At 48.0% G+C, this 23,431-nt stretch overlaps 12 protein-coding genes across 12 annotated transcripts; 9 read left to right on the top strand and 3 right to left on the bottom strand.

Annotated features, from left to right (window-relative positions):
- Positions 1-834: 834 nt before the first annotated feature.
- On the top strand, positions 835-1,803 carry DEU56DRAFT_916782 (uncharacterized protein; the record flags this gene model as incomplete). Its single annotated transcript, XM_041357906.1, has 2 exons — positions 835-1,177; positions 1,232-1,803. The coding sequence occupies 2 exons, from the start codon at positions 835-837 to the stop codon at positions 1,801-1,803; spliced, it is 915 nt and encodes a 304-aa protein (XP_041204325.1).
- Positions 1,804-2,014: 211 nt separating this feature from the next.
- Positions 2,015-2,571, bottom strand: DEU56DRAFT_826217 (histone-fold-containing protein). Its single transcript, XM_041354326.1, has 4 exons — positions 2,463-2,571; positions 2,354-2,411; positions 2,191-2,300; positions 2,015-2,137 (listed from the first exon to the last, which is right to left on the bottom strand). Exons 1-4 carry the CDS (start codon positions 2,487-2,489, stop codon positions 2,021-2,023), a joined length of 312 nt encoding a protein of 103 aa, XP_041204326.1. The 5' UTR covers positions 2,490-2,571; the 3' UTR covers positions 2,015-2,020.
- Positions 2,572-2,714: 143 nt separating this feature from the next.
- Positions 2,715-3,494, top strand: DEU56DRAFT_826219 (histone-fold-containing protein). The gene is made up of 4 exons (XM_041354327.1): positions 2,715-2,815; positions 2,867-2,925; positions 2,980-3,126; positions 3,177-3,494. The coding sequence occupies exons 1-4, from the start codon at positions 2,776-2,778 to the stop codon at positions 3,345-3,347; spliced, it is 417 nt and encodes a 138-aa protein (XP_041204327.1). The 5' UTR covers positions 2,715-2,775; the 3' UTR covers positions 3,348-3,494.
- Positions 3,495-3,761: 267 nt separating this feature from the next.
- DEU56DRAFT_826223 (histone-fold-containing protein) lies at positions 3,762-4,868 on the top strand. The gene is made up of 5 exons (XM_041354328.1): positions 3,762-3,862; positions 3,917-3,978; positions 4,030-4,176; positions 4,235-4,733; positions 4,791-4,868. The coding sequence occupies exons 1-4, from the start codon at positions 3,823-3,825 to the stop codon at positions 4,403-4,405; spliced, it is 420 nt and encodes a 139-aa protein (XP_041204328.1). The 5' UTR covers positions 3,762-3,822; the 3' UTR covers positions 4,406-4,733; positions 4,791-4,868.
- DEU56DRAFT_826225 (Inositolphosphorylceramide synthase subunit Kei1-domain-containing protein) lies at positions 4,861-6,307 on the top strand. The gene is made up of 4 exons (XM_041354329.1): positions 4,861-5,082; positions 5,140-5,280; positions 5,338-5,616; positions 5,674-6,307. The coding sequence occupies exons 1-4, from the start codon at positions 4,981-4,983 to the stop codon at positions 6,106-6,108; spliced, it is 957 nt and encodes a 318-aa protein (XP_041204329.1). The 5' UTR covers positions 4,861-4,980; the 3' UTR covers positions 6,109-6,307.
- Positions 6,303-9,336, bottom strand: DEU56DRAFT_826230 (DHS-like NAD/FAD-binding domain-containing protein). The gene is made up of 19 exons (XM_041354330.1): positions 9,234-9,336; positions 8,817-9,180; positions 8,658-8,717; positions 8,511-8,593; positions 8,390-8,457; positions 8,220-8,323; positions 8,143-8,169; positions 8,019-8,088; positions 7,937-7,971; positions 7,874-7,880; positions 7,807-7,818; positions 7,681-7,753; positions 7,613-7,621; positions 7,258-7,560; positions 7,069-7,201; positions 6,993-7,018; positions 6,896-6,937; positions 6,666-6,838; positions 6,303-6,607 (listed from the first exon to the last, which is right to left on the bottom strand). Exons 2-19 carry the CDS (start codon positions 9,154-9,156, stop codon positions 6,454-6,456), a joined length of 1,719 nt encoding a protein of 572 aa, XP_041204330.1. The 5' UTR covers positions 9,157-9,180; positions 9,234-9,336; the 3' UTR covers positions 6,303-6,453.
- Positions 9,337-9,433: 97 nt separating this feature from the next.
- On the top strand, positions 9,434-11,200 carry DEU56DRAFT_587760 (uncharacterized protein). The gene is made up of 3 exons (XM_041346949.1): positions 9,434-9,912; positions 9,964-10,351; positions 10,401-11,200. Exons 1-3 carry the CDS (start codon positions 9,452-9,454, stop codon positions 10,944-10,946), a joined length of 1,395 nt encoding a protein of 464 aa, XP_041204331.1. The 5' UTR covers positions 9,434-9,451; the 3' UTR covers positions 10,947-11,200.
- Positions 11,201-11,453: 253 nt separating this feature from the next.
- Positions 11,454-13,703, top strand: DEU56DRAFT_873181 (uncharacterized protein; the record flags this gene model as incomplete). The annotated part of the gene is made up of 2 exons (XM_041355843.1): positions 11,454-12,375; positions 13,663-13,703. 2 exons carry the CDS (start codon positions 11,454-11,456, stop codon positions 13,701-13,703), a joined length of 963 nt encoding a protein of 320 aa, XP_041204332.1.
- A 1,428-nt stretch (positions 13,704-15,131) lies between these two features.
- On the top strand, positions 15,132-17,032 carry DEU56DRAFT_587768 (uncharacterized protein). Its single transcript, XM_041346950.1, has 11 exons — positions 15,132-15,520; positions 15,571-15,630; positions 15,678-15,750; positions 15,811-16,099; positions 16,164-16,188; positions 16,286-16,374; positions 16,433-16,501; positions 16,558-16,611; positions 16,665-16,685; positions 16,738-16,926; positions 16,981-17,032. Exons 1-10 carry the CDS (start codon positions 15,180-15,182, stop codon positions 16,902-16,904), a joined length of 1,188 nt encoding a protein of 395 aa, XP_041204333.1. The 5' UTR covers positions 15,132-15,179; the 3' UTR covers positions 16,905-16,926; positions 16,981-17,032.
- A 2,462-nt stretch (positions 17,033-19,494) lies between these two features.
- On the bottom strand, positions 19,495-19,971 carry DEU56DRAFT_695023 (uncharacterized protein; the record flags this gene model as incomplete). Its single annotated transcript, XM_041347208.1, has 1 exon — positions 19,495-19,971. A coding segment is annotated over one exon (477 nt), but the record flags the coding sequence as incomplete, so codon positions are not given.
- A 2,738-nt stretch (positions 19,972-22,709) lies between these two features.
- On the top strand, positions 22,710-22,895 carry DEU56DRAFT_694089 (uncharacterized protein; the record flags this gene model as incomplete). The annotated part of the gene is made up of 1 exon (XM_041347191.1): positions 22,710-22,895. A coding segment is annotated over one exon (186 nt), but the record flags the coding sequence as incomplete, so codon positions are not given.
- Positions 22,896-22,992: 97 nt separating this feature from the next.
- Positions 22,993-23,205, top strand: DEU56DRAFT_744078 (uncharacterized protein; the record flags this gene model as incomplete). The annotated part of the gene is made up of 1 exon (XM_041349055.1): positions 22,993-23,205. A coding segment is annotated over one exon (213 nt), but the record flags the coding sequence as incomplete, so codon positions are not given.
- Between the last annotated feature and the right edge of the window lie 226 nt (positions 23,206-23,431).

The following is a 23,431-nucleotide window of genomic DNA, read 5'->3' on the forward strand; positions in this document are numbered from 1 at the left end:
AGCCATGTGCAAACGTGCATACACTCGCCCCTTCAGGCTTTCACTGCTTAGGGCGATCTGCACTAACCGGAGCACAAGCCACTAAATGTCATATATGCACCAAACACTTTACCATTCACCATGCCTCGCTTCCACCGCTGTATGTATTTATGTCTCCAGACATAATTAGCAAGGCGAGGGCGAGGCAGCCCTTGGCATCACTATTTTCGGAATCATTTGCTGCGCAACGGTCGAGTTTTCATCAATGCGTTTGCCACGATGATGTATATACTTGGCTGTGCTAATTTACCAACCGGTATGCTTGTGGCAACCAGCTTGCAAAAATCATTAGTACTGACGCCTAGTCCAGGGTCAAACGTAATGTGCGTGCAAGAAGCATGCTTCTAATCATTTAAGCTCTAACGAGCCTCGCAGAAAGCATCAAAACAACACGAACTATTATATATGACCGACACACCGGCTGAGATGGAGATGCAATATTGCAAATACTTCCTTCCATAATGGTTCAGAGTGGCTGTAAGCTGTTGGTAATATTAGGTGTAAGTACGGCACGCTTGCAGGCTGCCAGCCAATGATATACTTACTATGTTGACCAGCAGTACTTACGCATTTGAAGTTCTGGCTGGCATCAACCTCGTTCAGGACGCAGTCCCCCAGCCCCATGCAGCGAATGCAAGGCTCACAACAGGTCCTTTATAATTAGGCATTCGAGCTAAAACTTGGATTATCTCCCACCATCCACATCGAGGGTGGTACCCTCAGGACGACTTATCTGAGTCTCACAAGCACAGGGCTCATTTCGGGCTGCGCGGACGTACGAACACCATTTTCCAAATGAAGAGTGAAACGCTTTTGCACTCTCATCATAACAACGCCGACGAACCGGCTACCAAGCTCCATTGGCCAGATGACTCGCGCCAGAGTGAGCCTGGTATACTCAATGCGGTGCATGAGGTTGCACAGCGCAAGCCACAGGTGGACGGCTGGCACGCCCCAGAGATGATCTGGCTCCATCAGGTTGAAGAGACATCCGCGGCAAAACTCAGAAGGGGGTTAGAGGTTGGCGACCCTGAACGATGCAGTCGCATCTTGAACATCCATGTATATTGGAAACTTCAGCCGATCACGAATCTGAGCGAGAAAGAGTTTAAGCGCGCGTGGTGGCTAGTCGTAATCTGTAGGTGTCTTCCTTATTGCGCTCATTACTGTCTGTTAATGACTGCTACAACAGGCCATCGTATCCTCTGGGTAAGCGACGTCCGTCATTATGACGTCAGCCTCAGCAATCACATGGCCTACCGGACCCCAGACGGTCTAGTGATGGGTATCATCAACGACTGCGACTTGTCGTCGTCTCAAAATGGGACTAGCGGTCAAGAGCGCACAGCAATGGTACCATTCATGGCGGTTGACCTTGTCACGAAGGAAGCCATCGAGGGCAATGTGGAGCCCTTGTACCAGCACGTCGCTGAATCGTTCATATGGGTCTTCATATGGGTCATCCTTCAGTATGAGGATGGAAAGCTCCTGAGCAAGAACAGACCACTCGATTACATGCTCACAATTGATGCGGTTGACTGCCAGGAGTTCAAATGCGGCTTCTTAAAGTTGGCAATGGAGAACAGAATACCAGTCTCTCCGCCGCACTCTCCTTTCTGGAGTTCCGAGCCGTCTTTCGAGTTGGCTTACCTTACTAAAATCGCTCCCTACATGGAGGGATCCTGTCTGTTTCGGACGTGGTTCACGGCGCAGCTACCATCGCTAATGCGCTCTCTTGTCCAATCGTTAGCTCGCACGAAATAAATATCCCCTTGACCCCACATCCTTCGATTGCACGTACCACCTGACACGTTAATATATAATATACTGTTGGTAAAGTTACCTTATCTTGTAGTAGTTTTACTGTAACTGAGAGCCAAGACTGAATTATTTGCGGGCCAGACAAGATCCATGAGACAAGGAAATATGATTAGAATAATACATATACAATACAACAAGCTGCAGCGAAATCCTCAAATATCTATGCACCGAAACCATACAGAGTACGCCCTGAGCGCTTCAGAGCGTAGACCACATCAAGGGCGGTAACAGTTTTCCGCTTTGCGTGCTCAGTGTATGTTACCGAGTCACGGATGACCTGCAACAGGACATGAGCATGGATACTTGAATTCGGTGAGCACATGCACGCACATTTTCAAGGAAGATCTTTAGGACACCGCGGGTCTCCTCGTAGATAAGACCAGAGATACGCTTGACACCGCCACGACGGGCAAGACGACGGATAGCAGGCTTTGTTATGCCTAGGCATGCTAGTTAGACAAAAGATAAGGGCAGAAAGCGCTGAATGACTCACCCTGAATGTTGTCACGAAGAATCTTGCGATGACGCTTAGCACCACCCTTTCCGAGACCCTTCAAGGTATGTCAGACTTGAAACAAAACGACGCCGACTCTGAGATTCACCTTTCCACCTTTTCCACGGCCAGACATTGTATTGAGTTAAAGGTGAAGTGTAGTGAAGTGTGTGAGTTTACTGTGCTGCGACGAGACGAGGCGGGAGATACAGGAGCACAGCAATCAATTGCGAACTTGGTTATATACCGTGGTGTGTGGCTGTGCCGAATTACCGTATCTGGGACGTTGATTTGAACGCGGGAAGCACGTGATGTGACGCGACGCGTCCGTATATAGATGGGTCCATGGCAGAGGACATGTGCCCATTCCTATACAAACACCAACCATCGCTTGTACTTCAATTACCCATCCCAAATAAACAATGGCTCGCACCAAGCAAACCGCCCGCAAGTCTACTGGAGGTAAGTGGTTGTGGGACTAAGGACATAGAAACCGAGCTCATTCACTATCAGGCAAGGCCCCCCGTAAGCAATTGGCCGCCAAGTCCGCAGCCCGTAAGACTGCGCAAGCAGTGCGTTCAATCTTTCAACCGTTTGGGCTTTGTTTACAAGATTTGTTTTCTTAGAGCACTGGTGGTGTTAAGAAGCCTCATCGCTTCCGTCCCGGTACCGTCGCTCTTCGTGAGATCCGTCGGTACCAGAAATCAACGGAGCTGCTTATCCGCAAGCTCCCTTTCCAACGACTTGTTCGTGAAATCGCACAGGATTTCAAGGTAAGTTGTACCTTCTGTCTTAACTGTACTCTTCTCATTTCTCGTCTCAGACCGACCTGCGCTTCCAATCATCTGCCGTGATGGCTCTTCAAGAAGCCGCTGAGGCATACCTCGTCTCGCTGTTCGAGGACACGAATTTGGCTGCTATTCACGCCAAGCGCGTGACTATTCAACCCAAAGATCTTGCTCTGGCACGGCGGTTGCGTGGGGAGCGTTCATAGACCTGACATCTTTTATTCGTATCTGTGGTGTACCTTACTGTATTTCTATCTATTTCATTTTTGACAACCCGATGTGTGCTTATTTGCAGCATGACTTGCACCATATTGGCCTCTGGCATTCGAAGTTTCGACGTGAAGATTCTGACAAGGTGTGGTGAACTAGAACACGTAACATGTTGACGAAAAGCACCCACATGCACATCAAAGGGACTCGCGATGGCCGACAAAAGAAGTTGACGTTTTTCGGACAATGGGGTGATACAGTCGTGGATTTAAACAGACATTGACACAAGACACAATGGGACACCGGAACTGACGACAGTGGACGTCGACTTTGAGTGGACTCACTGCAAGAGTCTGCACGTGATCGCGCGACGCGATTCTATAAAGCTTGAAAGAACATGGTTGTTGTCCCCAGGACCATCACCCAAACCAAGCATCTACACTTTTGACAATCAACACTCTCTGCCTAACAATGGCCCGTACCAAGCAAACTGCCCGCAAAAGCACAGGCGGTAAGTCCCAGTAGCTCTTCCGGTCCACTGCCACTCAAGCTCATTCACAACCAGGTAAGGCTCCTCGAAAGCAGCTCGCGGTGAAGTCCGGCAAAAAGGCTCCCATTCACCATCCAGTATGTTCTTCCTTCCTGAACTTCTGAACCCACCTAACCTCCTTCCCTCAGCCTGCTGGTGGTGTCAAGAAGCCTCATCGGTTCCGTCCTGGTACCGTTGCCCTTCGCGAGATTCGTCGTTACCAAAAGTCGACGGAGCTACTCATCCGTAAGCTTCCTTTCCAACGACTTGTCCGCGAAATCGCACAGGACTTTAAGGTAAGAAAATTTATGTAAATCAATCCCATTGAATTCATTTGACATTTAAATGTCGCAGACCGACCTCCGGTTCCAATCATCAGCCGTAATGGCGTTACAAGAAGCGGCCGAGGCGTATCTTGTGTCGCTGTTTGAGGATACCAACTTGGCTGCTATCCATGCCAAACGTGTGACTATTCAGCCGAAGGACCTTGCTCTTGCCCGACGTCTGCGTGGCGAACGTTCGTAGAAGTTTTCATTTGATATCCGCTAATCTTCTTTGCTGCGACTTCGTTGTCTCTTGGTATATCTCTATGTTCTTAACTTCCCATTTGAGAATTTTGCTGGCGTTTGTCTTGTTTTCTATAATGAGCAGAAATTAGACTTGTCTTAAGCTTCTTGCTCTTCGGTGACCCGGCTTGGGTAAGATGTCCGGCCATGCATTCTCATGCTTAAAGACAAGACAAGACATCACATCTATAAAGTGCCAGTTCTAATTTCAAAGACGTTGTGACCACCACGCACCAAGTACTGATAATCAGCACCAATAGCCTGCACCAAGCAAATTGTGCGCGAGTACCCGCAGTGAGTAGCTTCAGGTTGTCTGGTCACTGTGTCGATCGTAGGGAATTCTCACTCATATTTGTCAATCTGTGCTGTATCATTGGGAGCCCGGCGCCCACTGGCAGCACTAGCTGTGATGAGAGAACGTGTACACAGGCTGACTAAGTTGCAGAGCTTTATCCTTCTCTTCCGTGTTCCGACACTAGCACATTGACCTCGTCCCGACCTTGTTGTAGCTCTTGCGTGGTACATGACTTGCATATGAAACTCATGCTTCGCCCTGAATGGAGGCTCTGGCCGATCTCAACTTTCCTTGGTGTTACTGACCTCAAAACTGGCGTCATTGTTGCCCTACTGTTCGCAGTAAGCTTCGAAGCCTTTTTCCTTTGACCAATGTCGCGAATATAACTTGCCTCACAGCTCCTCAACAAAGTAGCAGGCGTGTACGGCCTGATCGCTGTTCTGACCGGTGCAGGTGGCACTTTTGCACAGCTCAGTCTGTACTTGTATTCAGTTCTCGGTCTCGTCGCACTGAGCTGGGGACTGAAATCCGTCAAAGATGTTCGTCGCTTTAGCACAACCCTCCATCTCTCGATGACAACTGTCTTTGTTTTGCAGGAAAATCCTCAGCACACACTCTATTTTGCATACTTTTTCTTCGTCGACCACATTTTCTCAACAGCTTGGACAGTATTCTTCTCCATCCTTTGGTGGAGTCATACCTTGCATGACGGGCAGCAAATATCCAATTCGCGTGCGCAGGAGGCCATACGGAATGGTGCACCAGCTGTAAACCACACTATGACGGATGCGCAGCGGGCTGCCGAAGCAAATATCTTGTGGGATGAGGAGAAGGGCACCGCCATGGGTGTTATTGTCGTCAGCTGGCTTGCAAAGGTACATACTCGCACAATTTCTACACATTACTGGATTCCTAAACTCTCAATCACTCAGATATATTTTGCACTATTGCTCTACTCATACGCCACGCACCTCCGCAAGGGCTCTTACAACTCCATCCGACACTTCCGTTCATATTCAAGTACTCCCACAGGCTACACCGCAGCACTCACCGAAGAAGAGGATGAAGTTGATGATTTTTACCTACCCTCGATACGAAAGAACCAGCCCTCGCATGCTCCAAGTGACTCTATATCACACCTTCCAAACGGATCTACACCATATTTCCCCAACGGTTCTGCTTCACACTCGCAAAATGGCTCCTCTTCCCATGTTGCCAATGGCTCGATATCGCATCTGCCCGATTTTGTGAGCGCCCCAGGAAGACACGGGAGGAAAGCGAGCAGGGGCTCGTCAGGGAAGACCAATATACCCGGGAGGAAAAGTGAGGGGAATGGGGAGGTTATATTTGAAGACGCCGGGTCGTAGTACTTGTTGGTAATATACCTTTTTCGCATTGTTTGGCAATATATCGACGAACATAATATTTACGATAGAATAAATGGCAGAGCCCTTGGTGTCGATTCAGCAATGCGATGAGGGTGTTGATCTGCTAGTCAGTCATGTATTGGCACTATCCTTAAAAGACGAGGCAAGCCTTCGTATAGAGCGCTGGATTCTTTAGCTGGTTCAATGCTTCTCGAGTCGCAAACAATATGGCATGGTACACATCTGTAGTATAACAAGAAAGTACATCAAATTCGTGGGCTCCGCAACATTCGTGTCCCCGTTCACTAGAAGCAATGCACCCCGAAGGATGCGAATGTTATAATGTCAACCTGTCCGTATCTTCTTTGCCTCTGGGCCCTCGTTCGGGACTCGACCTTGGGTTGCACACGATTCGGATGCCACATTCACTTTCAGGAACCTTTCCTCAATATCCCGCACCCATTTACCCCCCTCGGCACCTTCAAACAACCATACGTGACTAAATCAAGACTAAATCAAGCAACGCGCAATCATCACGATATAATGTGACGACACACCTCTTTGCAACACGAACAGGTTCGGTTTTGCCCATCATTTCACCCGAGGGGCGCTTTGTTGATTTCGCCAGTGACGAAATCTCGAGGCGCTTCCCCACTGGTGGTGGTAACTCCCATGAGAGCTGCTCGCAGAGGTGGTGAATAATATCGTCCGCATTTCCAAGAAGGATGATCTAATTCCGAACAAATGGTTAGTGTTACCGAATTTTGACAGCGAGGTCTGTACGAACGTCAGGGTTAATATGTCGGACAGGAGTCTTGTTGATCAGAATCTATCACGGTGCTTGGCTCAGAGAACGCACGGGACACCGATAATAGGGTACCAACCTGGGGGACAGAATGAGGAAGATGCGCTGCCAAGGTTCAGCCGCTCGCCTTACTTTCACATGCATTTTCAACTCACAGAGAATCTGGGACACAGGCGAGACCTTCAGTGAGGTTCCGATGACGATTAACAAGTCGATTTTATCTCGATCGTCCTCGAGGGCGTGCTCAAAGTCATCCGCAAGCTTCTCTCCGAAGAAGGTGATGTCCGGCTGCATGCCCATGTCATTGAGAACTTGCAAAAATAGAACAATAAGAGCCAACCAACCTTCATCACGCCAACTGGTATTGCATCCTCCTCTTCATCAGTCCCCTCCTCCCATTCCTTCCTACCTCGCTTCTTGGCCTTTTTCTTGAAAGCAGCCGTCCTGGCTTCTTCGGCTGTCTTCTTAGCTTCCGAGCACACAGTGCAGAACGGAACACGATGTTCCATGATATCTTTTTCAATTTCGGTACCTGGTATGTGCCGTTTGCACTGGATACACGTAGCGGTCGCGAATGATCCATGGCACTGCAGCACACGAGTAATTCCGGTGAGTGTTTCTAGCGTGTCAATGTTCTGAGTGTAGTTCTAGTGATGCCTTCGTCAACACTAGGCGGGGAGGAGGAATGGTAGGACTCACTCGGAGAAGCTATTGATTATTTTCGCAAGGTTCCTTAGTTCTATGAATAAGATGGCAAGGTTACCTACCTTGCCTCTATCTTCTATAGCTTTGATGAAACGGTGACAAGGAGAAGGTGTAAAATTAGACGGATATATCTGGCTGTAATTGCCGCATCAGTTGAAGTATTGTCTCTCGGGGGTCGGAGCAATAACCTTGCAAATGAGCTTGATGACCACAATCTCAGCCTGTCGTCATACATCATAGAACAGCCATACTTACTAGAATACTGTGCAAAGCGATTCTTGTTAACGACACCATCTCATAGGAGGTGAGGACTCTCACCAGCAGGGTTTTCTCTAAAATAGTGTATATCAAACCTAACAGGTGTCAGATTAGGAGTATACGGAGCAGCTGATCATCTTACATCTGTTGAGGGTCATCGAGGTCATAGGTTCCCCGTTCCTTCAGCATGGCGTACAGGCCATTGTGCGACCCTAAACGACACCTGATGATACTGCGTTCAAAATACAAAAGAGAGAGGTACGCACTGAAGTCTGGAATCCCACATGAGACGCCTATGCATGGATTCAGTGATTCAGTCCTGATTCGGGCAGGGGAAACATACTAATGCCAGCGCCAGTGAGCACGACCACACGCTTTGATGCTTGAATCAGGGAAACTGCATCAGAAATGGTGTTATACTGGGGCAGTTTTTCCCTGAGATGAAGCCTTATATGTGAAACATTTGAATCATCATGAGCGAATGCTCAAAAGAGTCTCTAAAGGTTTACCCACTCTTTAGACATCGCGACCCGCAGAAAATATAGCATTGTTTGAGGTTGCTTATTCCGCAATTCAGGGCACTATGGTTCAAGTCAACAATTTCCATTATACGTAGATGAGATGGTGGGGTTACCAAGAAAATGCCGAAAGCGAACAGAAGTTTCACTATCGGGATATTTTGAGTGATAACATATTCTCTGATGAAGGAACTCATTCCTGTAGGAATGCAATATAGCTGCATGATTATTGAGTCCATGTTTTCGCGTTTTAGAGGGCTTACCGCATTCTTTCAAGTGATGCATCATCTTCCGGATGTCTTCCTTTGACCATGCGCCATCTGCTAGAATACAGAGGTAACTTCAGCTCAAGGACACTCATGACTGACAAGAGGCTCCAAGGATGGCACTCTCATACTTCGAAATTATACGAGAATACCCACCTTCCCGTTTTAATTGTTCTATGACCTCAGTTTCCACTTCGAGATCGCCCAGGTCGCTATGTTCCTCTATAGCACTGTGCTGCTCATGGGCAGGGAGAGCCGGGCTTTCTGGGTCCAAGTCATCATCAAGGTCGCTCTCTTGAACTTCCTCTTCTTCTTCATCAACATCTCCCAAACCTTCGAGCAGGTCGTCGATTACATCTGGGTCCGCGTCCACATCCTCCGCAGCATTTATGAAGGCTCTTAGCTGAAGAGCGTATAGCGCGCTATATTCCTTGGGTTTGCCGTTATTGTCTCCGGCGGTTTCCCGAACGTTAGGTTGCCCATTTGATGTGCACATTTGTGAAAGAGGATGGAGGTGTATCTGCAAAGCTAGGCCCGTTAGTCTTACCCTCCGTTTGAAATAGCTCAACTAACGAGTAGATTGTACGGTGTACTTAACTGGGCTTCCACAATTACAACGCCTCCTGAGCCAGTTGCAAGGCCCAAGCGCGAGCCCTCACCAAGCGTTTGTATAAAGTCGAAACTGCAATGAATTATCCAGATCTGCACATTTCACGTGATCACTAATTTAGCGCACACGTGACACCCCTGCACTTAATCCGAGTCGCTTGCAGCTTTCTCATTCACCAACGATGTCTCTAAGTGTCGACACAACCTCATTGGAAAGTTCTGAATTTGAAGACGATGACGACGCGTATGCTCTCGATTCGCTGATTTCTAGCTCACCAAGTGCATATACCCATACTTTTACCTCTCCAGCTCCAGAGCATCACCTTGACGATAGCCAGCTCAACTTGAAGGACATTCCTGCGGCAGATCGAAAGGAAACTACTCACATAAAGACACCCCAACTTCCCATCGAAGTCATCGATTACATCGCTTCTTTCTTGTTCGACTCTTGCTCATCTGGCTGCTTCTTCCACATCCACTCATTCTCTTTGGTCTGTTCTCAGTTTAGACACGTCGCTCTTCGTCATTATTTTTCTTCCATTCGCATTGTGTCTGCAAAGCAACTTGCTGCATACACAAATTTTCATTTCTCCTTGGCCTCCCGCAATACCCCATGCGACAGTGTTGGATTAGACTACGTTAAGTGCGTTTGCTCGCATATATGCTCTCGCACACTCACCGATAAACTTGATAGAACACTTACAGCGCCATCGCACGCTCTTGAAGCAGCATCGTGGAACCCGTCTCTTTATAGGAACCTGAAGCACTTGATCATCTCTTTCTCATCGGATGGAAGACAATCCCAGACAACGCGACTGAAGCGCATCTTCTCACCACCAGCAATCCCCCTGATTACATGGTTTCTTCCTCAGCTTACATCTCTCACAATGACAAAACTCTGGCGAATTGACGTAACTTTGCTGAAAACGGTTGCATCTGCGTTCCCTTCTGTGAAGGTCCTGCACCTTAGTTGTTCGGAACAGCTAGATGTCTCCTGTTGTTGGCCTTGCTTCGAAGAAAGTTCATCTGCCGTCGTGCACTCGCCAATCCCGAACTACTTCCATGACATCACGAGATTGACGGTATGATTAGCTGTGTCACTTCATTTCAATAAAATCCGACATTTAACAGGACAGCTTCGCGGATTCACTGGAAACACTAACCCAGCTGACTGATCTTCACCTTGGTATCTTTCTTTCAGACGAGGAAATGGTGGAAAAGCATCTTGAGCACTACGACACCCCGTTGGCCTTCGATCATACGCTCCGAACAGCGTTCAGTCCCAAAGCTGCATCTCCTCCCACTGGAAACATCCTCAGTCAACCGGAAACCGAGACTACCACAGGACTCATATCCTATTCAATAGACAAAGATGACGAAAAAGAGGAGCCTCGCTACGGAGCCTGTACTGAAGACCTCCCCTTTCCTCACGGCCCAGAGCTCTGCCGTACATGCAACCTCATCGGATCCGCCTCCAAGGTACGCACACGAGAGCTGGAGGCAAGTCTCGCGCTCGCCAGGAAAATCAAGACTTTACGGACGGTTGGCTGGAGCTCGTTCTTCTCACATCTGGCCTTCGAGCCAGACGAAAAATATGCTGGCGATTGGCGTAGGAGAACAACAGTTTACATTCTACGTGCGAATGGGAGGGTGCGAGTGCGTAGGAGACCCTGGTAATGCGTAATTTTGCAATCAGATAAGCATCGTTTGTTCTCCGTTCAAACCCGAACCAGGAAGCATTAGTGTCTTTTCGTCTGTGAAATGCTCCCCTACAATGTATTGCACGCAAACAGCCGCCATGCAATCGCATCATTCGAAATTTTCAAGTTGTACGTTGAGCCCTGAGCAATAGGTTGATATGGCGTCATTGCGTAGCTTTAAAATTAAAGCGGAATCAGAGGGACGAACAATGGGCTCAATGGATTGTGCCACTCGGAGGTAGTGCAGCCCATGAAGTGTGATCAAGTCTACAACTGAGGCCGATTGTCAAATCGCACGAGGACGTCCACAAATTGTACCCACTAACTGTCACCATTGTGTGGCCGAGAATATTATAAGGACGAGCTGACCCTCAAGTTCCCCTCGCCTTGCGCGAAGACGTTCCAAGTGGCTCAGAGAGCATATTCCTCCAACCTCATTAAGTTTATACCATTACACTCTTCATTTACTTATACTAGCTCCGTTATGACGACTGCTATTACAAAAACCAACCCCAAGACAGCCGAATTTGCTCGGCTTTTTAAATTATTTGATCGCATTGCGACACGGCGCGCTAGGGGGTCCACGGAACTAGCTATCTCGATGGACGACGTCACAGCAGTTCCTGCCGAATTCGCACCAGTCCTGAAGAAACTATCCACTGTTCTCTCTTTACGCGCCCAACGCGACCAAGAGTGCCACCGTAAGCTCACAGGGCGCCCCCGCCGCAACACCGTCGCTGTTTCGCCCACGATCCAGAATGACATCGACATGGTGGAGGATGTGGGGAGTCCTACGTTTCCCCTTGAAGAGCATCACCCGTTTACCTTCAAGCTTATGCTGCACAAATTATACAACATCGACGAATGGGCCGAGAAGGTGAAAAGTGCTGTGGAAGCGTCAAAAGAACAATTTAAACCCCTGGCGGAGAGGATGCACGAGGCGATGAGGGAGGGTACAGGGAAGGAACGAGTTGTAAAGAGGAATATCGCGCGGTCTAGGAGTCAGTCCGTGCTTAACCCGAAGTCCAAAGGGAAAGCGGTTTCCCGAGAACAAGTTCCCACATCGCCAGCACGCACGAATGACTTCAGCCGAGTGTTGAAGAAACGATGCGTTGGGAGGCGCAAATCTATCAGTGGGCCACTTGCTGGGGGTGTATGGATTTACGATGCGGCCATATCTGCTGTCGAGCTGGATGGTGCTCGCCCATCCCTAGAAATTACGATCTCGAAGTCCAAAGACACTATGAACAATACTGATATTAGGTTTCGTCACCAGTCTCTCGCTGGACTAGAAGGCATTCAAGATCGGGACACCGCTCGTAGGAAGGTCAGAATCGCAGTGCCTTTGGCGCGAGACGATGCACAGGGCACTCCAGCCCTCGACGAATGGACCGATACGCGCAGTAGTCAGCAAAGCAATGTTATAAGATATTCTTCTCGCAAAATTACCTCCCCACACGAACTACGATCGATAATAACTGAGGCTAGAGTGCCGGTTCAGCACATGAAACGACCTCTTGACGAATTGTAGTTTGGTTCAAAGTAGATATGTATGATCATATCACGGTTTATCACAATTATCTCATCGCCGGAATTCCATATTTTCGTACGTATATGATGCAACATGTACAAGTATAGATAGCCTGTCATTTCTGAATCCGATTATCTTGTGTACGCTCGAGATGGGATCGTGCGCGCGAGAGTGTTGTGACTAGGCAGAACGAGCTGCATCTAGATAAGAACTCATCTTTAATTGCCCCAATTTCCCTGCTACCACTCGCTCTCCAATGTTACAGGCACCAGAAGCACTGTTTCATGGCCTCAATTGCTCCGTCCATTTTAATCAACGACTGCTGGCGTGAAAATCAGTCATAGGTCCACCGCACTGCTGGACAATGTCACTAAAGACGACTAAATCTGGCAGCTGTAGTGTTACCGATAATTCACAAAGCGATTGTGGCCTTCAAAACGACCGTAAATTATAGCTAGACATATAAGCGAGAGGGAACTGACTGAATCTTTGCATAATCCGGCCTTCGAATGATAATCAACATCAGGATAGGTTGAGCTCAGCTTCAAGCCTTACCGATGACAATGGCAGCATGGCATCGTTGCATACTCTGATCCACAAGAGCAAGAGCATGGGGATAGACTTTAAAATACGGGATTAACACATGGCGTTTCCGAGGAGGTATCAAAGTAGCACACCTTGAATTCTGTCCACCGCAGAAAGGTGTTCCCTTAGTTCTATAGCACCAAACACCGCAGGAGACTCCTTCGATGTTAAGTGGTCTGACGCCACCGCATGCATCAGACCAGGCTATCAGGTATGATAGAGTACTGACCACATGTCGCGTATATTAACATATCCTTGAGTTCATCAACAAGGTATTGTGTAACCGGGCAGAGGCTAGGAAAGGAATCCCAATGTTTCCTACGTTGTATGTTAGTTTACTTGCATATAACCTAGAATGTCATTAGGAATGGGATGGTGAGGTAGATCATTTCGCACGAACCTTTGATGGAACACACCAGTATTGGGCTTGAATAGCAAGCACTGATTATAAAAACAAGGACGAGTCATCAGAATCCAGATCCGCTGAAAACTATCAACACCCACTTATATGTGAAAAACTCTCGACGCGACATTCAGATATTATATTTTCAGGATCGAAGTCATGCAACCAAAAGAGGCACCTGCCCCGGTGATTGGCGAAATAATAGCAACAAGTGATAGACTTGCCACCAAAGACCTTTAGCTCAACCACAAGGTCAACCTGCTTCATGTCGAGCGTGAGGCTCCTGGACACAATGGTCCTTTGGAGTTCATCCAGCAAATAATGCATGCAGTATTCGATGTTGCCACATATCTCTTTGTCGCAAATATTCATTTCTGTGAATGTTCTCTGAGCGTCATAGCTCCAACTCAGGTCGTAGGTCTTCAATAAATCATGAACATGACGCACTGTCTTTTGGTTCACAAAGTAACGAGTACCTTCTGGATGCACGAACGCGGTCCATCCTTGGGGCACGTTCTTTAGAATGGTGGGGTCCCTTTGGCAAGGTTATCTCTCGAGTAAAGGCAAGAGCACACTCATGCTCACCAAGGAGTTGACCTTTTGTACCGCTCGACTTCAGTCGCAGCCATGGGCGTCATCTGCAGGCCGTCATAGACCGTGGCGAGCACTGATCCCGGTTGCCCGTCACTGTCGGGCGGAAGAATGTAATGAACATGGACAATACTGTGACCTGATACTGGTGCCGCCTGGCGAGGCAAATCCAATGGAACAGAAATTGTGTTCGGGGATCCGTGGTGTAGTACATCCACGATGGAACTATGGGTGCTAACCGGGCGAGAGTGGACAGGTCCCCTATGTGTTCGATATGCAGCTTGTCGACTCTCTGACCCAGCGATTGATCGTGTAAGTGAGCGACCGGTGCTCACCGAAAGAAGACTATCGGACGATTTTGTGGAAAAAAGTATCTCAGGTGCGAAATGCCTCATGGATGGTGCCCTCGTTGTATTAACAGAACGAGTCTCATCGATCTCATCCATGTAACCCTGTGGCCGTGAATATATTTCATGAAGGCCAGATGTCCTGCTGTTCACAAAGCTCTCTCCCATCTGCAGAGCCAAGTTCAAACTTGACCTAGAACCTTGACTAGGCAGCTGAAGACTCATGATATGTCACTGAATGGTGTATGACTAAGTATGAGGACCAGGTGCCTTCACACCACTGGTTCGAATATCGAGGGCCAGGTGGACTGCAAATCAGATGAGATGAGATGAGATACAATTGATGTGATATTATGTTTTTACCAGCAAATTTGTACCCTGTGGCTCCGTCACTCAGAATATCAAGCAAGAGTGTCAGGCTTCCAGAAAAACACACCCTGGCGACCTTCCGAGCTTTGTCGGTAAGCGGTTTCGGAACTTTCGGTGCTGATGAACGGTCCTCGAGTGCAGGTACCAATGCAGTGCGTCCTGCAATGCGAGGGCAACAGAACGGGAGCTGCAGGTCTGGGCGCACCGTGAATCAGTCAGCGAGGTTACGTGCCACGGTGGTTTACGGGCCTCTGGTAATTATGCGTGTTGTTGTTGTGGGGTGCACGTGGGCCTATAGATAAATATTATTAATTATTACTAGTTGAAATGGATCCACGACAAGTCTAACTTATCACAAGTCTAACTTATCACAAGTCTGGTCAAATGGGGCTGGAAGCTTTAGATCCCACTCCGACAACAACAGAATACCCCAGTGCCACAGACATTGTCTATCAGATGGCAGAGAGCCTAGTGAATGGCGGGACAGACGACCCATCGCAGGAGTCCAGCAGCCCAGGCTCATCGCACCGTTCCTTGACACGATCAATTTCTGGGTCAGGAAGTCGACAAGCTGCATATCGAACACATAAGGGGCCTGTCCATTCCCGCCCGGTTAACACCCACAGGTCCATCGTGGATATTCACCACGGATCCCCGAAAGACGACCCACCAATAGCCCCCATGGTTGCAGCTGAAGTTGGGCGATACAAAATGTCAACTCCTCGGTGAGCATGAGTTTGCTCTTGCCTTGACTCGAGAGTTGACCTTGCCAAAGGGACTTCAACGTTCCCAGAATCACCATCCCTGCTATGACAACTGCATTTCCTGCCGATGAGTGTGTTACGCTTTAACCCGTTTCTACCACACCTCAACTCTTTCAAGTATAGTTATGCCCTCGGAATGGACCATGTTCGTGCACCCAGATGGTGCCCGTTACTTTGTGAATCAAGAAAGAGTGCGTCAAGTTTATGGGTTATTGAAGACTAACGGTCTGAGTTGGAGCTGTGACGCACAGAGAACATTCACAGAAATGAACATCTGTAATCCAGAAATATGCGATGATATCGAGTACTACATGCATTATTTGCTGCATGTACTCCAGCAGATCATTGAGAGTGGGAACATTGTGCTCGACATCAAGGAGGTCGACCTTGTGATTGAGCCAAAGGTCTTCGATGGTGGCTCTGTCGGTTGCTGTTATTATTTCGCCAATCACCTTGGTCGGTGCCTCTTTTGGTTGCATGACTTCAATCCCGAAATCATCATATCTGAGCATAAAGCTGTCGAGAGTCTTTCACATATACGTGGGTGGTTAATAGTTCTCAGCAGGTCTGAATTCTGACAGCCCGTCCTTGTTTTCATAACCAGGGCTTGCCATTCAAGCCCAATACTGGTGTGTTCTACTAAAGGTTCGTGCGAAATCATCTACCTTGCTGTCCCATTCCTAATCAAATCCAGGTTATATGCAGGTAAACTAACATACAACATAGGAAACACTGGGACTACTTTCCTAACCTGTGCCCGATTACACAATACCTTGTCGATGAGCTGAAAGATATGTTGATACATGCGACATGTGGTCAGTACTCTCTTGTGCCCGACAGCTTGATCCTGATGCGTACGGTCGCAATGATCAGACCCCTCAACACCGGAGTCAATGTTTGATGGACTCAGGGAACAAATTTCTGTGGTGGACAGAATAAAAGGTGTGCTACGTTGTCATCTCCTCGCAGACGTTATGCGCTAATTCCATATATCAAAGTCTATCCCCTTGTCTCTGCAGACCTGCCACGATACCATATTGCTATTGTCATTGGTGAGGCTTGAACTTGAGCTTCAATCTATTCCCAATGTTAATTAACATCTAAGGCCGTACTATGTATGCATTCAGTTAGTGCTCTCTCATTCATATATCTCGCTGTCATTTACTGTCATTTTGAAGGTCAGAATTACTTTGTGAATTATATCATGCCACTCCTCCCAACGTGGCAAGGTGTGGCGAACCTGCCCGAAATGCCATTCCTACAGGTTTCTCACTATGTATTGCTGATCAACTTCATGATTGCCTATTCGATCTTTCGGGCACGGGATGCAACAGGCCCGCGTTGAAAAAATTCAAAGGACATCGAAGGTACATTAGCCACCAGAGCTACTATGAACTTAAGTTGATTCCCACTCGTTGTAGCAGGTTTTGTGCCATCGCCATTTTCACTTTGAATCCACCGAGACCTCTGCCAATAATGTGCTCCGGCGCTACATCCGTCCATCGTGCAGACCCTCAATACCCAAATGTACTCTCGCAGGGGCTCTTCACAGAAGAATTGTAGGGGAGCAACCGCAAAGCAATATATTGCATAGAAGGGTACGAAACAATTTATAAGACAATATGAAGACGAGTATGGACTGAAGGACAACGACAAGAGAAGGTAGATGAGGGAGACAACACGACATCACTAGATAGAGACATGGAGTGACAACACACTCGATGAGAAAAGGACAGGGAGTTCGTTGAGGGATGATACACACCGTGGGGAATGGTAATGGAAACGAAGGGTATCTGCTGGTCTCTGGTTTCTTGGAACATGTGAATGCCCTCAGGAATTGATTGAGGGAACGGAGCTAACTTGAACTTCATAACAGGCTACAAATTTAAGTTGAGGTGCATCAATTATAGCAATGGTGTGCCTCTTTCTTTTTTTGTTCATTCGAGCACTCGGTTCATGTTCTCGTGAGCAATGCATATGATTAGGATAGGCCCTGCTGCAACAATTCAGGATCAGTTCGGACTAGTGTTGTTGGCAATACTGCGCCATTGCACCGCGCCAGTTTTGCCACTCTGGCAATTGCCGGTGAAGTCAGAGGGGTCCGTGGCAAAACTTGGCACATCTAGCTAGTAGTAAGTAGGTAGAGGCCGACTCAGACAATCTGTGACAGATTTTCTTCACAGATTCGCCATCAATCTGTGGCTCAGATCAGAAATACGAAGTCTATCTCTATGTTTTTACCGTGTGTTGAATTGTATCGTTTGTTCCATCCCGTCGTCCATACTCCCTGCACTCCGGAGATTTTAAAATGTCTGACGAAATATTCATCGTGTTTTACCATAGTCAATACATCTTGTTGTGTCTGAATCAGGCCTTGTTTCGTAAGTGAGGAACAAAATATATTCAAATTGTGCTATGGACGTATTGAGAGAGAAAAAACATAACCTCAGAGCTTACAAAGATATCCGCCATCAGTCGCCACGTCGCAGGCAACATACAGGGATGGTGACATTGTGGCCCTCGTCACACTCGCCGACGTTGTGGGCAACATACGGAGATGGTGGCATCGTGATCCTCATCAGACAGCAACACCATCTGGAGAGGGTGCTGTGGTGAGGCTCAAGAGAACATCCTGGAGACTTTACCTCTGCTACGACAGCATACCTGTATCCTCTCGCAAGAGATCCTCCCAGCCCTGTGAAAGTAGGGGGAGACCTCTGGGAGGAGGGGGTCTCTCAGACCATATATCCCAAGATGACATTCAGCAGGTAGGATCTGACTCGGAGGATGGTTTGTCTTGGGATGTGCAGTCTCTGTTGACTATGGAGGGTGTCTCGTCGATGTAATAATGAGTAGTATTATGTAACACTGATTGGGAGTTTTGCCAAGTTTTGCCCACCTCAGGCATCACTTCTCAGTGCCTATAAGGGGTCTAAGAGACCCGGTTTCTATGTTATGGGAAACTAGTCTCTGAGACCCCTCCCTCCCGCCATCTAATTATAGTCATGTTCTGACGTTCCCTCGCGGGCCTCTGGCACCTCCCTACGAGCCTCTTCCACCTGCCTCTTGTACCTCCCTACGAGCCCCTTGCACCTCCCTATGAGCCTCTTCCACCCGCCTCTTGCACCTCCCTACGAGCCTCTTCCACCCGCCTCCGTTGCGCCCTCTTGCATACTTCTCGGAGCATGGTTTGATACCTTGGAGCATTCACTCACCCCAGCCCAGCGAGTCTGCTTGGATGAATTGTAATCCGCGGTCTACTCCCATAACTTATTCACAAGTCAAGGACCCAGGAACATAGAGTAGGCACTCAAGTGTACAGTAGCAATAGCAAGCATAATGCATTATGTACATACATGGATGAGCGGGTATATCACCCAAGGAACATATTTAGATGTGTTCGAAGAGGTGTTACTGGAATCGGTGTGGATAGTGTACATAAGTACGGTACAGCATAGGACAGTAGGGGTCATATGGAATCTTAATCGTCACTGATGCACCCCATCTCGTCCTCCCAGCGTGCGACATGGTGGCTGTATACTGAGCGAAGGGCACCGAGGCTGCCGAGCTTCTCGAGTGCATGCTTGAGGTCGCTCTCTCGGGATTTGGAATCAAATGAGATCTGATCCCGCAAATCAGAATTTAATGTAGAATTTCCAAGTGAATTGTGGTACTAACATGGTATCTACATCCAGTCAACCTCTGTGACATTTAGAAGGCCGATAATCGCTTTCAGACAACTCATCATCTATAGTGATACTTTGATCATCATCAGGATCCTCGGCATATTCAGAAGTGGACGAAGACCGTGTGACAGAAGTTATCGGTGGGATGAGATCCTCGGTGTGAGTAGGGTGTGGTGGCAGAAATAAGTTGTGCACAGCTCTGGAAGCTGGCCAGGGTGGCGGGCGTGATATTGCTACGATAGCTGGCCGGGGTGGCGGGCGTGATATTTCTACAAAAACTTGGACACGACGACGAATAGCAGAAGTTGTAGGCTGAGGTGGTGCAGGAAGTGGTGCAGGAGGTGTTGCAGGAGGTGTTGCAGGACGAGTAGATGGTGTAGCAGGGCGAGTAGTTGGTGTAGCAGGAGGTGAGGGGAGACGGCAAGGCCCTTTTTGGTCAATGTCGCCGTCTGCGAATGCACGTCGCCCGCGAGGGTGGATTGAGCGATGTGACAGTGCCTCTCCAATGATAACTGGGTCCTTGGACGTCAAGAGGCGTAAGTGGGCAGCATTGCTCGTGATGGCTCGAATAGTGAGGGTGCCTGTCTTGAGAGCGTTGACAAGCTTAGTACGATGAGGGATGCTCAAATCATGTATGCCTTTGGTCCGCCTGAGTGTGGGTCGAATCTCGCCGGGCATCAAAGTCTCTTCAGGGTAGTTCACGAGGCAACATCCAAGCCGAGCTAGTTCTTTGGGCAAGGTTTTCCAGGGGAAGTCTTTTGGGGAACGGCCATGCAGCATGCCGCCAACAGAAGCTGAAAGAAAGTCAAGATTAGTGTAAAAGAGAACTAACGAAACTTACCAGCAAGCGCCGTTATGCCACCCATAATGCAAGGAATACCATCAAGGGCCTTCCATCCACAGTCATGAACTTGTAGACTGGCAGTAACCCCACTAACTCCTGGGCCCTCTGTCAACACCGCCACATCCACGAGCTAGAAGCGATCAGCAGAACGGATATGAAACTGACTGGGGACTTACGAGGTGAGTAGTTACAAAAGAGTGCGAGTCTGTCTGCGTGGCGGCATCAACAAGGTGCGAGGGCTTGGATATGGTCATAGTCATTTTGCAAAGTACAAACAAGGTACAAGAGTAGATGCAGTTAATTGATAACACGCAAGAGAAGCCATAGAAATCTTTGGGATGTCACAGGGTAATTTTCAAAAAAGCATTGAATGAGGATAGCACCGAGAAGCTATGACTTACCAAACCTGGTAAATGAGCACAGAACTTTAATTCATAACGTAGTGTTGGCACCAAGCGCTCAAGAGGGTTGTCGAGGCTACTGCGGGCCTCCTGCAAGGTGAAAATCACATCTGTGAGCCAATGCGCTTGAGCATATAACTCGTACTGAATTAAAAAGACAAACATATGGACATTCACTAGCATTCAAGGTGTCTGAACGAGCCTCATGGGCTCCAGCAGTACGCCCCATTGTGCTAACACCAAATTTTGAACAAGGACACTACAATTAATGGCTGTATTGTATTTCTCCAACCGACAGGGCAATATAGCAGTATGAACTTCACAACAACTTGTGATCTTGTTAGGTACCATTTTTACAATTCATCCTTTCCCCTGTCATAATTCATCATGGACCGGCGAGCAAAATACCTCACATTAGATGAGAAAGCAGCTGCCTCACGACAACATAGAGAATCATATTCTCAGTCACAAAGGTAAGTATTGTATGTTTCTTGTCTAAGTTTAATCCACATGTTTTCATTATCACAGAGGTAAATTAGTGAGGCAAGCTCAGAATGCTCGCGGTTATGGTAGGTTATCGAGTGTAGCGGCCATTGACGGTAAAGTCAATAACCAATCCTATGTATAGATCTACCTCGAGGTTGTCGCTACACCATCGTCAACTCCCCAGGAAGACTAGCTCATCAGGCGTGTCCGTAGTCGTGTTATTCAAATCAGATTATGTATCGCGATACACAGAATGATAACACTAAACAGACAACAAGCAAGGTGGATAACACTATCATCTTCCACCACGGTACTGACGTCGGATCCTGTGTACGTCTCTCCATCATCTGACGACATATGTCTCCTCCGGAAGTCTGGCAGCGATGGATGTCGGTGCAATGGATTCTGGCGCCATGAGAGCTGTTTACCTCTTGTTCTGGTGCAGATGGTGTGGCAGCGCTGGGGTTGCACAAGCGGTGCAGCTTGAATTGCATTGTCGAAAGTGAATTCTGGCATAGGTGGAGGACTGTATTCTTAAGAGTTGCATAATTCTGCAGATGGTGCGATCATATTCAGCCATTTGAATCCTCCGCAGTAGTCAAGACACTCACAAATGGACCACCAGCGTAATCTGCAGGAAGGACGGGAGGAATAAGGGGCTCCACATGTCCCTCATAATTAAGTTTATGCTGCTAAACTTTCCACTCTTCTCCAGTGCCTGCTTGGGCATGTCGCTGTGGCCCGACATGATGATGAGAATACGCTATGCACAAAGAAAAACTTACAAATTCCTGTAGGTCTCTGGTCTCCTTCTCGGGTGTGATGAGCGTACTCTGGATCAGGAACTTGTCCTTGCACTTCGACGACAAATGTCACTCATCTTTCATCGGTTGTAGCATTACTGTAATACTGTTGGACATATAAGCAAAGTTGACACAGACATATATAACACGAGGCACATACCAGAGACATCGACACTTTCACCAGGCTCTACCCTGCCACCCACGGACGCAAGCGATAAATTTTGATGAGGCGGAGGCCGTGATGGCAGTGGAAGTAGATTCTGTGTCTAGACTCTACAGATGCTGACGTCAAATTCCCATCACATTGCATTGCGTCTGTGACATCATTGCCTCGATGCATCTTCCAACAGAAGTCCAGCTGATGGCATCATACCACGCCCCTTAATATAACATTCTTTTTGCGTGGCTCTGGCACCACCTCCACACCTCAGCCTCGTGCGAAATGTTCTAGGGCTACCTCCGTCATGTAGGCCCTTACACATTTTGTTGAACTCGCGTTAATTGCGTAAGTACTTTTCTCCAGACTACTATTACTACTACCTAAGGTCCGATTTTTACAGTATCATGGTGGCTTCATCGCTGTCATCTGGATCTCGTTCTAACCACCACAATCGGCTTATATTATCTGGGCTTGGACGTCACTCTGTCAGTCCGCGCAAGCCCCGAGACAAGAGGACGACTCAAACATCGGTCAAGGTACCTGGTGCAGAGGCCAAACGACGCCAAATTCTCGCAGCAATGGAACAACTGATGAATCCAGATCATCACGTGTTGAAGTTGCCTCTCCCACCTCCCCTCGTTACAAATGCGCCTCCTGATCCTGCTGATAATTTCATCGCAGATGATGGTGTGGAAATGTCAGTGCCAGAACCAGAATCGGACTCCAGCCCAGGGGAAGCGCCATCGAACGCCTTGAAACGTCGCATTTGGCCTGACAGGTCGACTCAAACATCATACAACTCATGGTCAACACTCATTCCCACTCTCGTCGAAGCCCAACTCCAATACTCCGCGCGAACACATGGCAAACCCTTAGAGAAAATCCAGAAAGTCGTCTCAGCGTGTAGGACTCTCAGGTGCGCATCAAAATGGACAAGTCTTGTATGTTTGTTTTTAGACCGTAAGCGCTGGAAAACATACCAGAGAAAATGTTCGTATTGACGGTTTATTAGGCTTTGAATCTATAGAAGCATTGAGTTGCTGTTGTTCTTCCCTTCCCCAAGTCCTTATCCACCATGGCTTGTTCCCAACAGCACCTTCGCAGCCTCGAATGGCAGTCTCCCTTGAATCACTATCCTTCTACCAGGCGTTGTTTGAGCGTTCCTGCGACGCAATTAATGCGCTTACATACGCTCTCAAGACATATTACTCGCATAGAGGCTTCCGATTGACAGATTCCAAGGTAAGTCAATTTAGTACACTATAAACGAATACTAATGATGCGTTTCTAAAGGGCGACGAAATACGAGAACCTTTTCGTCGCAGCCTTGGCCATGCGGTTGCAATGGTACGACATTCTGCAAATTGAAGTTGAGCGCCAAATCGAAGACCTTCTCGAACGATGCCGGTTCGAATTCTAAGATAGCCGAGGCATGAGGCTATCATAGAATATAGTCTACGCGTGAGTAAGCAATGTGGCGCAGCTTCTTTCT

This window comes from Suillus clintonianus, assembly GCF_016758775.1.
Source record: "Suillus clintonianus strain FC179 chromosome Unknown DEU56scaffold_92, whole genome shotgun sequence".
In the NCBI taxonomy this organism is placed as follows: Eukaryota; Fungi; Basidiomycota; class Agaricomycetes; order Boletales; family Suillaceae; genus Suillus; species Suillus clintonianus.

What these genes read in the sequence shown, in the direction of transcription:
- DEU56DRAFT_587768 (XM_041346950.1), top strand. Translation starts at nt 15,180, where the DNA reads ATGGGGCTGGAAGCTTTAGATCCCACTCCGACAACAACAGAATACCCC. An exon ending in ACTGCATTTCCTGCCGATGA is followed by an intron (nt 15,631 to 15,677) that starts GTGTGTTACGCT and finishes AACTCTTTCAAG; the next exon opens with TATAGTTATGCCCTCGGAAT. An exon ending in ACTTTGTGAATCAAGAAAGA is followed by an intron (nt 15,751 to 15,810) that starts GTGCGTCAAGTT and finishes TGTGACGCACAG; the next exon opens with AGAACATTCACAGAAATGAA.
- DEU56DRAFT_826223 (XM_041354328.1), top strand. Translation starts at nt 3,823, where the DNA reads ATGGCCCGTACCAAGCAAACTGCCCGCAAAAGCACAGGCG. An exon ending in TGCCCGCAAAAGCACAGGCG is followed by an intron (nt 3,863 to 3,916) that starts GTAAGTCCCAGT and finishes ATTCACAACCAG; the next exon opens with GTAAGGCTCCTCGAAAGCAG. An exon ending in AAATCGCACAGGACTTTAAG is followed by an intron (nt 4,177 to 4,234) that starts GTAAGAAAATTT and finishes TAAATGTCGCAG; the next exon opens with ACCGACCTCCGGTTCCAATC.
- DEU56DRAFT_826225 (XM_041354329.1), top strand. Translation starts at nt 4,981, where the DNA reads ATGAAACTCATGCTTCGCCCTGAATGGAGGCTCTGGCCGATCTCAACT. An exon ending in GACTGAAATCCGTCAAAGAT is followed by an intron (nt 5,281 to 5,337) that starts GTTCGTCGCTTT and finishes TTTGTTTTGCAG; the next exon opens with GAAAATCCTCAGCACACACT. An exon ending in TCGTCAGCTGGCTTGCAAAG is followed by an intron (nt 5,617 to 5,673) that starts GTACATACTCGC and finishes TCAATCACTCAG; the next exon opens with ATATATTTTGCACTATTGCT.
- DEU56DRAFT_826219 (XM_041354327.1), top strand. Translation starts at nt 2,776, where the DNA reads ATGGCTCGCACCAAGCAAACCGCCCGCAAGTCTACTGGAG. An exon ending in CGCCCGCAAGTCTACTGGAG is followed by an intron (nt 2,816 to 2,866) that starts GTAAGTGGTTGT and finishes ATTCACTATCAG; the next exon opens with GCAAGGCCCCCCGTAAGCAA. An exon ending in CCCGTAAGACTGCGCAAGCA is followed by an intron (nt 2,926 to 2,979) that starts GTGCGTTCAATC and finishes TTGTTTTCTTAG; the next exon opens with AGCACTGGTGGTGTTAAGAA.
- DEU56DRAFT_826230 (XM_041354330.1), bottom strand. Translation starts at nt 9,156, where the DNA reads ATGTGCACATCAAATGGGCAACCTAACGTTCGGGAAACCGCCGGAGAC. An exon ending in ATGTGGGATTCCAGACTTCA is followed by an intron (nt 8,089 to 8,142) that starts GTGCGTACCTCT and finishes GGTGTCGTTTAG; the next exon opens with GGTCGCACAATGGCCTGTAC. An exon ending in TCCGACATATTAACCCTGAC is followed by an intron (nt 6,839 to 6,895) that starts GTTCGTACAGAC and finishes GTTCGGAATTAG; the next exon opens with ATCATCCTTCTTGGAAATGC.
- DEU56DRAFT_826217 (XM_041354326.1), bottom strand. Translation starts at nt 2,489, where the DNA reads ATGTCTGGCCGTGGAAAAGGTGGAAAG. An exon ending in TCTTCGTGACAACATTCAGG is followed by an intron (nt 2,301 to 2,353) that starts GTGAGTCATTCA and finishes TAGCATGCCTAG; the next exon opens with GCATAACAAAGCCTGCTATC. An exon ending in TAAAGATCTTCCTTGAAAAT is followed by an intron (nt 2,138 to 2,190) that starts GTGCGTGCATGT and finishes GTCCTGTTGCAG; the next exon opens with GTCATCCGTGACTCGGTAAC.
- DEU56DRAFT_587760 (XM_041346949.1), top strand. Translation starts at nt 9,452, where the DNA reads ATGTCTCTAAGTGTCGACACAACCTCATTGGAAAGTTCTGAATTTGAA. An exon ending in GTTGGATTAGACTACGTTAA is followed by an intron (nt 9,913 to 9,963) that starts GTGCGTTTGCTC and finishes TAAACTTGATAG; the next exon opens with AACACTTACAGCGCCATCGC. An exon ending in ATGACATCACGAGATTGACG is followed by an intron (nt 10,352 to 10,400) that starts GTATGATTAGCT and finishes GACATTTAACAG; the next exon opens with GACAGCTTCGCGGATTCACT.